The 18036-nt window shown below is 41.5% G+C and overlaps 1 protein-coding gene across 1 annotated transcript in view; it reads left to right on the top strand.

Annotated features, from left to right (window-relative positions):
• The window catches only part of WWC2 (WW and C2 domain containing 2), a 131396-nt gene that overhangs the window by 58415 nt on the left and 54945 nt on the right, over positions 1–18036 (top strand). Inside the window, exons 3-7 of the mRNA XM_060278728.2 lie at positions 5045–5248; positions 6685–6761; positions 7892–7971; positions 16215–16344; positions 16682–16828. Coding sequence (XP_060134711.2) covers positions 5045–5248; positions 6685–6761; positions 7892–7971; positions 16215–16344; positions 16682–16828 — 638 coding nt within the window. The remainder of the gene's footprint in view (positions 1–5044; positions 5249–6684; positions 6762–7891; positions 7972–16214; positions 16345–16681; positions 16829–18036) is intronic.

Below are 18036 nucleotides of genomic sequence, written 5' to 3'. Positions count from 1 at the left end.
GCCTCTGCTCCACTCCAGAGACCCGCACCCCTCCCGCTTGGACTCAACCCTGCCTTAAGGAAGGCTTAAGGATCAGCATATGCACACATTTCCACATGACTAGCAACTTGGGAGCCATAATTCCCTGTCAATGGTATCTCATTCACAATGGAAGACTCCTCTGAACAAAAGGCAGTGATCAACTCTTATGAAAATGTTAATTTCTCTTTGTGTTTAGGAATTCACACCTGGGAGGGGTGATAGGAGGACTAGGAGAGGTGTCAAAAGTGCTCAGATTTCTACCTTGAACCCTCCTTTTTTGTGAGGTATTGATTACATAGCTGTGATGTAGGAATGATGTATTGGGGGCGTTTCTTGGTGATGGGAAAACTGATAAAAGTGGAGGTTCTCTTTTGTTCTGGGTTCCTTCCTTGTTCTCCTGCGTGAGGGGAAGGACCCTGTTGCAACAGCAAATAAAGGCTTTGCTTCTCAAACTTCTCTGGTTGGCCTCTGTTATATATTCTCCGACCGATGGAGAACCCAATAAGGCTCTTGTGTACCCCATAAGGGAATAAGAGCAGATTTTTGCTTAGAACAACGGCAAACCCGGTGTTTACTTCCTGGTTTGCCGCGGTCGCGATTTGAAATGGGCCAAAGTAGAGCGGGGCGTAAGTAGAGGTCCTACTGTACATTGATTTGTTTTCCCTCCCTAAGTTATAGCTGGGGTAGGGGGATCAGGATTGGGACTTCACAAGGAGGGAGGGGGTATTTAATGCTTCCCCCTCCCACCATGGTTCTGATAACCATCCCTTTCCCAACATTTGGGGCTGTTGAAAAGGGACTGTCCACCAGGCTACAGAATGTCATTTTGCATTTCACAGGTCTGATAGCAGAGTTGCTTTTCCATTTGCAGCTTGAAGCTGAACAGTGACAGTTGGGTGCTTTTAAATTCCTAATTTTTTCAAGCATCCCAAGGCTTTAAAACATGTGATTCATGGTATTTCAGTTTCTTTTCTGATAGTCTTGGGATCAAAGTCATACTGACAAAGGGTGCATGTGACAATGTGTGACAGCAGAGGTAAAGTCTCTTCTATTACAGTGTTGTGCTTGTCTCAAGAAAGATGGGAAACTGTGTTGTCTACAAGCTATTTAAGTCAGAGGAAGAGAAAACTCTGGTCCCTCACTGGTTTCTTTAAGTGCATACATTTTTTATTTAAGCCAGCAGTTTAGAAGAGCAAATGGGTCCAAAGATTTGAGTTATTTTTTTCTCCCTAAGCACAAGAAATTGACAATCTAGTCTGAAATTGCTTGCTGTTCTCCACTATGGAAGAACAAGAATACAAATGTTCATGATCCCCAGAAACACCGTATGCCTTACACAAAAGGACAGTTAACTCAAAGAATAGAGATCAATTCCATGGTATGACATTTCAATCAAGCCTGACAGAGTCAAGAGAAATGCTCTTTTGTTATGGAATTACAATTGCACTGAAATTTATACAGGTAGATTGCAGCACAGACCAGAGCTTCATATCTGCATGCAGAATGCTCTCTGAGTAAATATGTTTTTATTGGGAATAAATGGTGTTTATGAATCGAATTTATGGGCTCATATTTAACTGGTGCTCTGAAAATTATTTTTACTGCAAAATATACTATTTTGCTGTCATCATTTCTCCCAGTATGTTCCAAGTAACAGCAGTTCTGAAGCAGCATATGTGTGCTGCTCTCTTCTGCTCTGCTACCAAAGGCAAGCCTGAATTATGTCTGACCTATTTCAATTGCTCTTATTTGAGGGAAGCAAGGTTGCAGCAAATATTCTGCAGATGCTTGCTGTGTGGTGTATCCAGCTTTGGCTTTGCTACCTTGAAGAGGAAGGGTAACCTTTTTCTTTAATGCAAGCAGGACTGGCTTTCGTCCCGCTGCTTCGTGGATGTAAAAGTACACTGCCCTGCTGTTAGGAATAGATGGCCTGTGAAACCTCCAGTAGGCTGAAATTCACCCACGTAGCCTTAATTTATATACCCGTTTTCCACTTGTCAGACAGTGAATCTTTTCATGCTATTTCTTGTAACAGCCATAGAGTGGAAGCCATCTTTAGAAAACTTAGGGTTTGGAAATCATTCTTCAAAAGGATCTTAATTTTTCCTAAACCTGGAACGTTTCAGAAACAATGTCACCAGCTTTTCAGGACTGAGATGATCACAACTGATTTTGTTTTCATATTCAGAAACAAAAATTGTGGCCACATGAGGTTTCTTAAAGGTGAAAATAAATAAAATTGCTTGATTTGTGAGACTGTAAGTGCTAAAAAACGCACACCCTGCATTGAAACAGCTTTGTCCTTGTCCTACAGTCACAAGGACAGGATTGCTGTGGGCCACATTTTAGGACTCTGCAGGCTACTCCTTTAGTTTGGGCCACACATTGAGCAATCCTGACTTAAACCTACTGAGCAATTACCTGAAATGTGTTCACAGATATGGCTTTTCTCTCTTGTGAGATTATTTTCCATTACGACTAGTGCTGCTCTCTTAAAGTACAACCGCAGTCATTACATTCATCCCCCGAAGCCCAACAGAACTGCCTTTATCCTGTTTGATTGTAGAATCATTATGAAATCCCATTTGATGCTTTGGGTTTGCTTTCATGATCACTTCCCCTTAACCACCCCAATAATTGTTATTTTTGCATAGATTAGTATGTATGCCAAAAAAGGCACACACAAAAGCAGAAGGAAAAAAGGCTCTTTCTGTCTCAACTAGAATTTCTCCGGAGTTTTTTCTGTCTCATGATGCCCAAGGGAAAGTCTTGCTCCTGGCTCTGAGATTTAAGGATGTATGTTGGTGCCCATAGGGATGATCTCCCCCTTTCTCTGTGAAGGGAGCAAAAAAGACAAGGGCAATGGAGGGAACATCTCCTGTGCTCTGCCTTTGCTTGGGAAACACTTCTTTATTTCTGCTTGCCTTGACTGCATGTGGCTTTCCCCAGTTTTTCTGCATTATATAAAAACTATTTGTATGGGGTGTTAGGGGAGGGGAGGGGTAGTGCCTCTGGTGGGAGACACACTGTGCTCCTTCTGGGGTAGTTTGTTCCCACCTTGCACTGAGCTTTCACCTGTGGCTTCTAAAAGCTGTCAGCATGTGACAATGGCCACACTCCAGGAAACAGCTTTGACTGCCCGGCTAAACCACGTTAGGGTATACAATGGATCTCAAACCCTCAATGAGTTAGGGACTTTCCCTGCATGTGAAGACAGGCTGCACTGGATTGAGTGGATGAGACAAATAGTGGGTCAAATGGTCAAGAAGGCAATTTCTGCATGTGCTGTAGAGGGAAGTGAGGGGCAGATGGGGCTCATCAACCTGGAGAGGTAGCCCATCTAGAAGGAAAACTCTGATCCTAAACCTCCATTGCCTTGAGGGATATCTTTGGGAGAAGAGAAGGCAAAGGAGTAAACCCTACACAAACCCAGAATGGAGTCCCTAAGATGGTTGGAAGGTGCCTTGTACGACTTATTTCAGCAACTCCTGCAGCCAAGTTGGTGCCAAATGTATTGCTCTGGTTTCCTTTGGAGCAGATCAGCGAGGCTGAGAGGGAGGTCGTCGCCTGAGCAGCCCAGGACCTCCATGCACACATTCCAGCCTTGCACCCCAGGGAGGTCACTTTGATGCTGCTAACAACAGTGGTTTGACTTCACCCCTGGAGGCTCACATCACTGTCCCTTGAGACCAACAGATACCCAAAAATTATTTGGATGGGGAGAAGCATCCTATTAAACGTATGAGAAATCAGCTGTATATAAAGTTGGCACCTCTTATTTTCCTTCCATATGCTTGTGTAAAAGCAAGTACTATCTATCTCTAGTCTTGTTTTGAGTATATTTGGCAAAACTTTCCATATAAATGTACCTACATAAACTGTATTTGAGTTTGAGGGGGAGCATGGGAAGCATTCTGATTCCTTTTTTAAAAAAGAGCTACTTCCTCATTCACTTGCCTCTTGAATTCACATCAAAGTGTAGCAGTAGGAAGATTAAATGTGTAGGACTATTGAGCATTATTGGCAATTGATACCACTAGGGACCTTCCTCTGCTGCAGCTGAAGCTAACCAAACATATGTTTAAAGTCTATTGTGGTGCATTGGAGTTACTGTTTGCACTGGATAATTTAAGTAGGCAAAAGTAGAGAAAGTGTCTTAGAGAAGCATATGTAACTACTGTAATATTAGAGCTAGGAGAAGCACTTGAACCTAAATCAGTATCTTGGATTAATGTTTTCCTAGAGAGCTTTGAAGATGTAAAATACTGTGTAAGAGTTATACACTATAGCAGGCATCCCCAAACTTTGGCCCTCCAGATGTTTTGGACTACAATTCCCATCTTCCCCGACCACTGGTCCTGTTAGCTAGGGATCATGGGAGTTGTAGGCCAATACATCTGGAGGGCCGCAGTTTGGGGATGCCTGGACTATAGCATCTTTCATCAACATAAATTGAATTCATTGATCTGAGATCTTCTAAAAAACCTGAATCTTTATCTGAAATGCCTTAAAGGTTTAAACATTCTTTTCTGCCTTTTATATAGGAGAACAGCAGGCTGAAAGTAGTAAAGAACATTTAGCATAACATACATGTTGCATGTAAAAATTGCTTTTTCTCTTAAACGTCTGTCAGTCCTAAGATACTTTGAAAGTTATCTCAGCTCTTAACATGTTTTATACCTAAATATCTGCGAGACAAATGTTATTGGATTCATGAGTTGTATTCAGTGTTAATCCTTCTCAGAGTAGAGCTATCAAAATTAACTGACTTCCATTATTTTCTTTGGGTCTGCTCCGACCCATTGTATTGCTTGAGTATGTATGTCTTGCTTGGGTCTGGTGAAAAATGGGTAGATAATGCAGAGGTTCAAAATGTGATTCAGTAAAGATGTCACTTAAAAGTAGCAAGGTAATAGAACAAAACTTTTTAAACAAGTCCTTTGGACATCACTAATTTGAATGTGGCTAAGATTGACCAGTTTTATTTTACTAAATAAAAGCTTTTACAACTACATTTCCCCAGAAACCACACAGATAGAAGATCCAAGAAAACAATGGAGGCAAGAACAAGAGAAAATGCTGAAAGATTATCTTACTGTAGCACAAGATGCACTCAGCACTCAGAAAGAACTTTACCATGTGAAAGAACAGAGACTAGCACTTGCTTTGGATGAGTATGTGAGACTCAATGATGCTTACAAGGAGAAATCAAGCTCTCATACAAGCTGTACGTATCTTAGAAATATGGTGTTTGTTTTTATTCATTTGTTGCCTTAATAGTACCCTGTTTCTCATATTTTAAGACATACCCATAAAATAAGCCATAGCAGGATTTTTAAGCATTCAAGGAATAGAAGCCATACCCTGAAAATAAGACATAGTGATAGGCGCAGCAGCAATGCTGGCCATGGCAGGAGGAGGAGGAGGAAAAAAATAAGACATCCCTTGAAAATAAGCCATAGTGTGTTTTTTGAGGAAAAAAATTAATATAAGACATGTCTTATAATATGAGAAACACGGTAGTAGTAGTAGTAGTAGTAGTAATAAATTTGTACCCCGCCCATCTGACTGGGTTGCCCCAGCCACTCTGGGTGGCTTCCAGCATATATGAAAACATAGTAAAACATTAAACTTTAAAAAGCTTCCCTGTACAGGGCTGCCTTCAGCTGTCTTCTAAAAGTTCCTTGACACCTGATGGGAGGGCATTCCACAGGGTCACTGGTTCCCTGTAGCTTTACTTCTTGTAGTGTGGGTAACACCAGAAGGCCCTTTGTGCTGTATCTCAATGTCCGGGGTGAATGATGGGGTTTGAGATGCTTCTACAGGTATACAGGGCTAAGATCATTTAGGGCTTTAAAGATCAGCACCAGCACTTTGAATTGTGCTCGGAAACATACTGGGAGCCAATGTAGGTCTTTCAGGACCCGTGTTATATGGCCTTGGCAGCTGCTCCCACTCGCCAGTCTAGCTGCCACATTCTGGATTAGTTGTAGTTTCTGAGTCACCTTCAAAGTAGCCCCACATAGAGCGCATTGCAGTAGTCTAAGCGGGAGATAACCAGTGCATGTACCACTCTGGCGAGACAGTCCGCAGACAGGTAGGGTGTCAGCTGCATACCAAATGGAGCTGGTAGACAGCTGCCCTGGACACAGAATTAACTTGTGACTCCATGAAAATCTGTGAGTCCAAAATGACTCCCAGGTTGGGTAACTGGTCTTTCAGGGGCCGTATGTGTTTTTGAACACATATTTTGAGGGTGAACTACATTGCAAGATTCAGAGAGGTGCAAATTCTGAAGGATAGTTTTATTTTGCATCCTGGTTCAGGAAGTGCAAATTAGCTAGTTTCCTGCTAAAATGCAAAGTGAATGAATTTTTCCTCCATCCCTATTATGGGTGTGTCAAAATGAATTTTAATCTTGGGCCAGTTTTAAATGCCCCCCAAAAGGCCAGTCGCTTGTTCATTTGTGTAACTTTCACTCGTGTATCATCCTCCAATAATTTTATGGTGCTTTTCAGTTGATAGCAAGAAAATGGATTTGAATATTTGTAGTTATTGTGCTGTAGCTTTGGCTGTAATGCAGCAATGTGATGCAATTAAACAGTGAACCATTTCTCAGCTGGTTAAATATATTTTCCATTTTCTTTAAATTTTCCTAATAAGTATTTTCAAGCTCCTCTTCCAGCACTAAGTATGACCCTGATATTCTGAAGGCGGAAATCTCCACTACAAGATTAAGGGTAAGAATGCTTAATTTGAGATCTATGGGGAAATGTGTGTCATCTGTGGTGTTTCTTGTTAGACATTTGCCATCCAGGCACTGAAATCCCCAAGTATCCAAATTTAAATGAAATGTTTGCTGGGTTTTATGTGGCATGCACGTATGAACACATTTTTTGGGGGGGGGATGCATTGCCAGTTCTAATAATACGAATAGCACTTGACAGTTGTACTTGGTTTAGGGTATATTCATGCTTGTTGGTAATTTATAGAGGCGTGTTGTAACAGAAAATAATGTTGTTGTTGTTGTTTTTAAATGTAGTACATATTGTAGCATGTGTAGATTAACTTCCAGATGGGAACTTCTTGGTTTCTGAGTTAGTGTAGTGTAGACACACACACACACACCAAAAAGTGGCCTTTGGGGATCCTCTCCCGCTTGCATGTTTACTCTCTGTTTCATTCTCTCTCTCTCCAAGCTATGTCAGTAGGTGCTATGTCTTTTGAATGAGAACAGGTGGCATGCGCACACATCCAGTGACAAATTAACTTAAGCAAGTAAATGTTAAATTCAACTTTAATTACTATAATGAGGCTATCCAAATAAAGAGGTGTCTTAATCTGGCATGTCTCTTGCATTAGTTGCTTGTTCATGAACATCAAGAGGAAGATAGAATTCCTTTGTGTTCAACAAATACTAACAAGGGCTTATTTATATGTGATAGGCAAGGCTGGCAGTGTTGAAACCACCTATGTCTGCTAGCAAGGTATCTTGAACACTGACACACATGCTGCACTCTTTTTCAGAGCAGTTAGTCCTTTTGTGAACAGTTTTTTCACACCATATTAGTGGGCATTAGCATATCCAAGAGTGGAAATTGCCTGTTACTCCTGTAGAAGCTAACGGATTTATATAGTGTGCCAAAACTAATAAGGCACACTAATTCTAAAGATAGGACACAACATTCAAGCATTACACACACATATATGTAAGGCAACCCCCATGTATCATGTATTGTATCATGTGGTTGTAACATCCAGTCCCTCAACTAACCAAGAGTGAATGCTTTGCGGAAATCCAATTGCTGATCCAAACCATGTGTTCCATTGTCTTAAACAAACGGCTCACTGATTTGTTTTTGCATCCAAGGTTAAAAAGCTGAAGAGGGAACTCTTGCAGATGAAGCAAGAATTACTGTATAAGGAGCAAGGCTATGAAACATTGCAACAGTGAGTATGAAATGATTGAAATTGACTTAAATAATTCAGTCCGCTGGTTAGGACCAAATCAAATAGAATCATTGCATCCGTTTACAGAGAGAATCTTTGGAATAAGAAAACAGCTGAGATAAATCTATTGCCTACCGGCAATGGGAAAACCTAGCCCCTGTTTTGAAATGTTTTTGTTTTGAAAAATTAACTTCAAAAAAGTCAGGGGGGGATGCAAAGCTGATTCAAGGCTTTAAAAAGCACCACTGAATGATTCCATCTGCCACTTGCGGGATGCAGAAGAGCAAAGAATCAGCTGGAAAAGAGAGAGAAGAGCAGCAGTGTTTCATTTTCCTGCTTCATCAGCTACTATAAAGTGGGATTAGACTTTTACTTCATCCTTACCTGTCATGGAGAAAGACATGCTGTAGTGACGAGGTTGAAGCACAAGAAAGCTGCTGTAGGTTGAAATGCTGCAAGTTGGAAAGATCTCAGGACCCTTTTTTTAAAAAACTTGGCTAATTTTTGCATTTCCAAATGCAAATTCTCCCCATGCTGAGTAAAGTGTTGATGGGCATAATACAAGTATCTACAGTGATACCTTGGTTCTTAAGTGTAATCCGTTCTGGAAGTCTGTTCGACTTCTGAAATGTTCAAAAACCAAGGTGCGGCTTCCGATTGGCACAGGTGCTCCAGAAACAATAGCTGACAACCGCATTGGACATTCAGCTTCTGAAAAACATTCGAAAACCAGAACACTTACTTCTGGGTTTTCGATGTTTGGGAGCCAATTTGTTCATCAACTAAGCCATTCGAGAACCAAGGTACCACTGTACTTGAAGACCACCGCTTCTCTGAAAAGGAAAAAGCAGCAGTCTAAATTGGCTGTGGGGCAAAATAAAATTAATAATGATAAATAATAGGTACTAAATTCATAGGAACATAAGAAGCTGCCTTATATTATCCATGCTGACTAGCAGTGGTTCTTCAGGGTTGGAGATTAGAAACAATGCCAGGGATTGAAGGTGAGGCCTTCTGCACGCAAAGCAGATGTTCTACCTCTGAGCTATGGACCTTCTTCAAGGAACATAGGGTTAGAATTTACAACACACCCCTAAATATGTTTACTTGGAATTAAGTTGAACCCCTTTCTAGTAAGTATGTTTGGGATTGCAACCAATGAGGCAGAGAATTCCTAGTCTGTTTGTTGCTGAACTTTTGATTAAACTTTACAACTAGTTGAGACTTTAGATCTTTTTGTGATGTGGTAGTTAAGGTGCTGGAAAGAGATACCACATTTCACCCATATGTTGGAAGTTCACAAAGTAGAATAGAAGTAAAGTTTGCATGCAATTCACAGTACTAATGCTTTTAAATCTAAGTAAACGTTGAGGGGAGGTTACAGGTAGGTAGCCGTGTTGGTCTGGATCGAAGTAAAATAAAAAAATTCCTTCAGTAGCACCTTAAAGACCAACTAAGTTTTTATTTTGGTATGAGCTTTCGTGTGCATGCACACTTCTTCAGATACAGTGAAATGGAAGTTTCCAGGCACTTATGTAGAGAAGGGGTGGGGAGGGGTGGGGATGGGGAGGGGGGATCACTCAGAAGGGTGGTGGAAATGGGTGATTGACTGACTGATAGCTGTTGATGACCGCAAACGACTGCAAATGGTTTTGCATGAAAAAGCAAGGGTTGAGATGGCTGAAGATCGCTTATCATGTATAATGAGATAAGAACCCGATATCTCTGTTCAAACCAGGTCCCTCCATGGTTTTGAGCTTGGTGATAAGTTGCAATTCAGCAACTTCTCTTTCCAGTCTATTTCTGAAATTCTTTTGTAGTAAGACAGCTACTTTGAGATCTTGTATAGAATGTCCTGGGAGATTGAAGTGTTCTCCTACTGGTTTTTCTGTCTTCTGGTTCCTGATGTCAGATTTATGTCCATTTATCCTTTGGCGTAGGGTTTGGCCTGTTTGTCCAATATAGAGAGCTGAAGGGCACTGTTGGCATTTGATGGCATACACAATGTTAGAGGATGAGCAATTAAATAGTCCTGAGATGGTATGTTGGATGTTGTTGGGGCCAGTAATGGTGTTGTCTGGGTGTATGTGGCAGCAAAGTTGGCATCTGGGTTTATTGCAGGCTCTGGTACCAGTGTCCATGTTAAGTCTGGTGGTTGTATTATTGTGGGTGAGGAGTTGTTTAAGATTGGGTGGCTGTCTGTAGGCAATGAAAGGTCTTCCTCCCAGAGCTTGAGAAAGGGAGCGGTCATTGTCCAGGAGAGGCTGTAGATCTCTGATGATGCGTTGTACTGTTTTAGCTTGGGAGCTGTATGTGATGACTAGTGGTGTTCTGTTATTTTCTTTTTTGGGTCTGTCTTGCAGCAGGTTCTCTCTAGGTATCTGTCTGGCTCTGTTGATCTGTTGTTTAACTTCATCAGGTGGATATTTTAGTTCTAAAAAGGTTTGCTGTAGATCTCTTAGGTGAGATTCTCTGTCTGTAGAGTTGGAACAGATGCGGTTGTAACGTAAGGCCTGGCTGTATACGATGGATTGTTTGGTATGTTTGGGATGGTAGCTAGAAGCATGTAGATATGTTTGTCGGTCAGTTGGTTTTCTGTATAAGGTGGTGTCTATACGTCCATCCTGTATTTTTATAGTAGTGTCCAAAAAATGTATTTCTTGCATAGATTGGTTCATTGTTAGGTTGATGGTGGGGTGAAAGTCATTGAATGTCTGGTGGAAGGTTTCCAGGGTCTGCTGTCCATGTGTCCAGATAATAAAAATATCGTCAATGTATCGCAGGTACAGGAGAGGTTTGAGTGGGTAGGAGTTAAGGAAACGTTGTTCTAAATCTGCCATGAAGATGTTGGCATACTGTGGGGCCATGCGGGTGCCCATGGCTGTGCCGCTGATCTGGAGGAACAGGTCATCACCAAATTTGAAGTGGTTGTGGGTAAGGACAAAGTGGCAGAGTTTGGTAGCAAAGTCCGCTGTGGTTTTATCTGAAATGGTGTTCCTTATGGCTTGTAAACCATCATTGTGTGGGATGTTGGTATATAGAGATTCCACATCCATAGTGGCTAGTATAGTATTGTTAGGAAGATTGTTCAAATATTGTATTTTCCTCAGAAAATCTGTGGTGTCACGTACGTAGCTGGGAGCACTGATAGCATATGGTTTCAGAACAGAGTCCATATAGCCGGAAACACCCACTGTAATGGTGCCAATACCTGAGATGATGGGGCGTCCTGGGTTTCCTGGTTTGTGTATTTTGGGTAGAAGATAGAAAGTTCCTGGCCGAGGTTCCGCTGGTGTGTTTGTGAGGATCTGTTCTTGGATGTGTAGGGGTAGCTCCTTAATAATCTTGTTCAGTTCTTTTTTGTATGCTTGTGTGGGGTCTGAGTCCAATTTCATGTAAAAGGCAGTATTGGAAAGTTGTCTGTGGGCCTCTTGGATGTAATCAGTTTTGTTCATGATGACGACAGCTCCACCCTTGTCTGCCTCTTTAATTATAATGTCTGGGTTGGACTCAGACCCCACACAAGCATACAAAAAAGAACTGAACAAGATTATTAAGGAGCTACCCCTACACATCCAAGAACAGATCCTCACAAACACACCAGCGGAACCTCGGCCAGGAACTTTCTATCTTCTACCCAAAATACACAAACCAGGAAACCCAGGACGCCCCATCATCTCAGGTATTGGCACCATTACAGTGGGTGTTTCCGGCTATATGGACTTTGTTCTGAAACCATATGCTATCAGTGCTCCCAGCTACGTACGTGACACCACAGATTTTCTGAGGAAAATACAATATTTGAACAATCTTCCTAACAATACTATACTAGCCACTATGGATGTGGAATCTCTATATACCAACATCCCACACAATGATGGTTTACAAGCCATAAGGAACACCATTTCAGATAAAACCACAGCGGACTTTGCTACCAAACTCTGCCACTTTGTCCTTACCCACAACCACTTCAAATTTGGTGATGACCTGTTCCTCCAGATCAGCGGCACAGCCATGGGCACCCGCATGGCCCCACAGTATGCCAACATCTTCATGGCAGATTTAGAACAACGTTTCCTTAACTCCTACCCACTCAAACCTCTCCTGTACCTGCGATACATTGACGATATTTTTATTATCTGGACACATGGACAGCAGACCCTGGAAACCTTCCACCAGACATTCAATGACTTTCACCCCACCATCAACCTAACAATGAACCAATCTATGCAAGAAATACATTTTTTGGACACTACTATAAAAATACAGGATGGACGTATAGACACCACCTTATACAGAAAACCAACTGACCGACAAACATATCTACATGCTTCTAGCTACCATCCCAAACATACCAAACAATCCATCGTATACAGCCAGGCCTTACGTTACAACCGCATCTGTTCCAACTCTACAGACAGAGAATCTCACCTAAGAGATCTACAGCAAACCTTTTTAGAACTAAAATATCCACCTGATGAAGTTAAACAACAGATCAACAGAGCCAGACAGATACCTAGAGAGAACCTGCTGCAAGACAGACCCAAAAAAGAAAATAACAGAACACCACTAGTCATCACATACAGCTCCCAAGCTAAAACAGTACAACGCATCATCAGAGATCTACAGCCTCTCCTGGACAATGACCGCTCCCTTTCTCAAGCTCTGGGAGGAAGACCTTTCATTGCCTACAGACAGCCACCCAATCTTAAACAACTCCTCACCCACAATAATACAACCACCAGACTTAACATGGACACTGGTACCAGAGCCTGCAATAAACCCAGATGCCAACTTTGCTGCCACATACACCCAGACAACACCATTACTGGCCCCAACAACATCCAACATACCATCTCAGGACTATTTAATTGCTCATCCTCTAACATTGTGTATGCCATCAAATGCCAACAGTGCCCTTCAGCTCTCTATATTGGACAAACAGGCCAAACCCTACGCCAAAGGATAAATGGACATAAATCTGACATCAGGAACCAGAAGACAGAAAAACCAGTAGGAGAACACTTCAATCTCCCAGGACATTCTATACAAGATCTCAAAGTAGCTGTCTTACTACAAAAGAATTTCAGAAATAGACTGGAAAGAGAAGTTGCTGAATTGCAACTTATCACCAAGCTCAAAACCATGGAGGGACCTGGTTTGAACAGAGATATCGGGTTCTTATCTCATTATACATGATAAGCGATCTTCAGCCATCTCAACCCTTGCTTTTTCATGCAAAACCATTTGCAGTCGTTTGCGGTCATCAACAGCTATCAGTCAGTCAATCACCCATTTCCACCACCCTTCTGAGTGATCCCCCCTCCCCATCCCCACCCCTCCCCACCCCTTCTCTACATAAGTGCCTGGAAACTTCCATTTCACTGTATCTGAAGAAGTGTGCATGCACACGAAAGCTCATACCAAAATAAAAACTTAGTTGGTCTTTAAGGTGCTACTGAAGGAATTTTTTTATTTTACGTTGAGGGGAGGGAATGAACAGGTACATATTTAACCATATTTAAGCTACCCCTTAAAGCATATGGGTTTTTTTTTTGTTTTTTTTTGCGGTCGGGGACCTATATCCAAAGCTTAGAAACTTCTGCTACTATCCCAAGATTAAAGCTTAGCCAAACATGCTGGTTTTATTACATTACTGTAACAATGAAGTATTGTTTTAAAGCAACTTGCTTGCAAGCAATTTTGATAGGAATCTAAAACATGTTTGGGAAACTTTCAGCAGCATACCACAAGCAAACAATGGACATTTGTTGGAAAAATTCAGACAGCCACTTTGGGAGGTCAGAATATCTTGTGTGCTGGAGAGCCATTTTATTCATATTTTGCCATATATGTGATGATATGGCAGCTCCAGCTTAAAATGTGAGACACCATACTCCACAGCACCAGACATTCAGTGTGCAACATAACCACAGTCAGTTTCACTTGTTTGGCGGTTCGTTTAGCCTAGCTGGGTAAAGATATTAAAATCAAACAAGATTAGGGACTATATGTTCACTGTCCATGGCAGTTATGTATGTTTAAATTGAATCCTGATGTGGTCTTTGGCTAAGGTTTAGCATTACAAGTCTTGGGCTTAAGTGCCTTTCCTTCTAATGGCCACAAGGAAGGAATGGGAAGAGTTCAATTCCATTTTCAACAAGCCACAGTGTGTTGGGTCTGAACTCAGAACTATGGTTAATCTAAACTGTGGTTTAGGAGAGGGCTGGGAAACCTGTGGCCTTCCAGATGTTGGAATCCAACTCCTACCAACCCCAGACAGCATGGAGAATGGTCAGGGATGATGAGAGCTGTAATCCAGCAACATCTGGAGCAGAGGCAGTTTTAGAGTGGCGCGACTGCTGTGGCAGCACTGAGTGCTGCGCCGCAGGGGTGCCACAACAAGGCTTTAGAACAGAGTGCAAGAGGCAAGGGATGCCGATTTTTCGTGTTACACAGGGCACCGCTGAAATATGAGATCCCAAAGTCTGCAACGCAGTGGAGAATCACAGGTTCCCCATCCCAACTTGATTGAAGTTGGCTTGCTTTCCATAGTTAAAACCATCCACAGTTTCAGTTTTGACCAGCTAGGAACCCCTGTGAATAGCAGAAACCAGATGTGTGTCATCTGCATATCCAACCAGAGGAAGTTATAGACTCCTCTGTCTGAGATAAATGGTTTTTTCTTTCTGGTTTTCTTGCTATACTTACACATATCTGGAGAGAGCGTGATTCAACTTGCAAGAATGCACCTATGTCTTGACAACAATAACCCAAGAAGCAGCCGGTCATTATTTTGCTCTGTTTGCAAAGAGCAAATGGCTTTACCCGCAAAGTAACAATTGCTCTCCATATTGCAGTGTGGTGATAAAAGCCTCCTGTAGTGATTGTCTCAGTCAAAAGAGCCTCTGGCCTTGATTGGCTAAGTGCTCTCATCCTACCTGCTAGCAAGGTAGAAGATCATGGGGGGTGAGGGCTAAAAGAATCAGAGCCCTACAAAAATAGCCATGTAAGAGGCACTGACTGCTGCAGGAGAATGCAAGAAGTCAAGCAAACGCCTTGGAGGAAAAGGAGAACTGGCAGAGAGGAAAAGTTCACGTGGCCAAGTGCCACAGAGGCGCAAGAGAGCCTGAGTTTGCATAGTTTGCTATATCTTTGGCTGCAAGCCTCTAGTGCATTTTAATGTGCTACCATGGTTGCATCTTGGCCACAATAGTTCTCATTCAAATCAATTGGAGCTTTGCCATGGATTTCTATAGGAGCCAATTGTCACTCACAGTTTGTGAACTTGTGTTCACCTTTTGGAAAACTTAGCTTCCTATAACAGATAATGTTTAATTTCCTGTGCATGTATCAAGTAGCCATCTGCCTGTCTACCTGTGCTACTAGGTCGGAGACACTTTTCTTCCATGAATTTTAAAGCATAGCAAACTATGTGTACAATTTAAAACTCTCTTTAACACTGGGAGCTTAATGTCAGGGTTAAGAAAACGTTGCATTTTCAATGCATGTATTCTGTGTAAGATATTGTATGTGTACTTGAAGTTGAAGACTACTACTTATCTTTGAAGTGTTGGTGCAATTCTGTTGGAAAACATAAATTTATGACTGAAGTTGATAGGTGAAGAAGCAGGGGCAGGGGGAAGGAACCTAGGATTTTCAGAAATGCTGCTTCCTCTTTCTAGTTTGTTGCATCACTTCCTTTTTGTTGCTTCTGTAAGGCTGCTGTTTTCTTGGGTTTGTTGATAATGGTGGTTTTAATATATTTTTCTTTAGATATTTTTATTGTCTTTACCTTTTTAAGCAAACCACTTTGAGAATATTCTTGATGAATGATGGGGAGATAGATATTGTAAATCAATAACAACCTTTTTAAAAACTCGTATGGTTATATTAAATTGTTCCTCTGGAAAGTATCCAGTCTGGCTAGAGATGAATATTTTAAAATATTTGCCTAGCACTGGGTCACCGACCTTTTTGGACAAATGGGCTTATTTTGTGCTTTGAAAAAATGCTGTGGGTGCCAGAAATTGGGTTGGCAAAAACGGAACTCCACAGCACCATCTGGTGTCACAGTCTTAAAAAGCATAAACAACTCATAAAACGCTCTTTTTCTTTGCCAATGTAGCTGGGTCCTTACTATGCTTTGGGAAACAATATCTTTAGAACTACCTATTATTTCCCCTAATTTGGAGAAGAGTATTTGTTTCTCTACAGTTACCCCCAGTGTCTCTGTTTTACAGAATTGACCAAAAAATGTCTGGAGGCCAGAGTGGGTATGAACTAAGTGAAGCCAAAGCCATTGTGAATGAGTTAAAGTCTATTCGAAAGGCTATAAGCTCCGGTGAGAAGGAGAAACAAGATTTAATGCAGGTATTTTTGAATTTCTATCCTACAACTGTAGTGGTAAATGTTCTTGTATTTTTGTTATTTTGTTTTGACCACTCATTGTTTTTTGTTGTCCTCTTGAAGTAGTAGCTTATTTTTTGTGATATGCGTATAATGCTTTTATTCATGCAAATATGATCAACCTTCAGTTGAGTTGATTCCCTAAGTGGATATGTTTAACTGTTGAGGGAGCTCTTTATACTGTGTCTCCTTTTATGGTTTGTCTTTCCCCTGCTCCCCCACCCAATGTATTTTTGCTGTGTGTCAATCTTTTACAGTAAATGAAGCATGGAAGTGCATCATTATTTGCGTTTCCTTTCAGAGTCTTGCAAAGCTGAGAGAGAGGTTCCTCCTCAATCAAAATTTTGGCAGATCAGAACCAGATTTGAGGTGCAGTCCAGCACACTCTCAGCTTTCTCTCTCGAGGCAGACTTTGGATGCAGGGTCTCAGACAGACATTTCTGGTGATGTAAGTTTTTCATGCCATTCAAAGGTGGGGAAGAGAGAAAATAGCTGCAGAACATTCTTGAGGGGATTTGAGTCAAATGGTTGGCTGCTGCTATGTCTAATCAAGATGGCTAATATATTCCCCACTAAAATATTTTTTTCCCCCGACAGCGAAACCAAGTATTGCCAAAAAGAGGCTTTTCTGTGGTACATTTAGAATTCTGAGGGCTGGGTTTCAAAAGAATAATGTTAAAGCGAGTTTTGTCTTCCAATTTTGTTATTGGCTTCTGAGAAGTTGCAGGTGGGGGAAAGCATAAGAAAATATGATAAGCTAAATATTCCTGCACATGTTTTGTAGTATTTTGTGGGGGAGTAAAATTTTCTAGCTAAATATTTAGAATATAGCATGTCTTGTACCAAAAGAGTACCATCCTCCATTTGGAGGAAATATATTTCAAATTCCTTTAGTAAAAGTAATATTATTTTTTTCTGACATTGAAACCAGTTTCTTATGCAAGCCATTTCAAAAGTAGAAAGCATGGGAATTAGCTGGTTTGTACATCACATTAAGCCATGCTTATGGTTTAATGGTTTAAGCTATGGTTTAATGTGGATGAGCAGCATGCTGGGCTGCTGCTGCCCCATTTCTGCTGCTACTAGGGTACAAGCCATGGGCTGCTTTATTCTAGCTTCCAAATCTGATGGTAAGCCAAGGTTTGTTTGAGAAAGAAACCACCAGCCTGGGTTCAGATGACAAAAACCAGGCCATGGTTTGTTTCCTAGCAGTGTGGCAGCAACAGAAGTGAGGAATGGGTGAAGTACAGTGGTACCTTGGTTCCCGAATGGCTTAGTTGTCAAACAAATTGGTTCCCGAATGCTGCAAACCCAGAAGTAAGTGTTCCGGTTTGTGAACGTTTTTCAGAAGCCAAACGTCTGACGTGGCTGACGCAGCTTCCAATTGAATTCAGGAAGCACCTGTTGCCAATCGGAAGCTGCACCTTGGTTTGTGAACATTTTTTGGAAGCAGAATGTCCAATGCAGCTTCCGCTTGACTGCAGGAAGTTCCTGCAGGCAATCGGAAGCTGCACCTTGGTTTTCGAACAGTTTCAGAAGTCGAACGGACTCTAGGAATGGATTCAGTTCGAGAACCAAGGTACCATTGTACCAATAATTTCATCAGCTTGCAGTAGCATACTGTCCATTCACATTAAACCATTGTTTATCTAGACA

This window comes from Zootoca vivipara, chromosome Z1, assembly GCF_965207765.1.
Source record: "Zootoca vivipara chromosome Z1, rZooViv2.hap1.1, whole genome shotgun sequence".
Taxonomy (NCBI): domain Eukaryota; kingdom Metazoa; phylum Chordata; class Lepidosauria; order Squamata; family Lacertidae; genus Zootoca; species Zootoca vivipara.
This window is presented reverse-complemented; position numbering and strand designations above follow the sequence as displayed.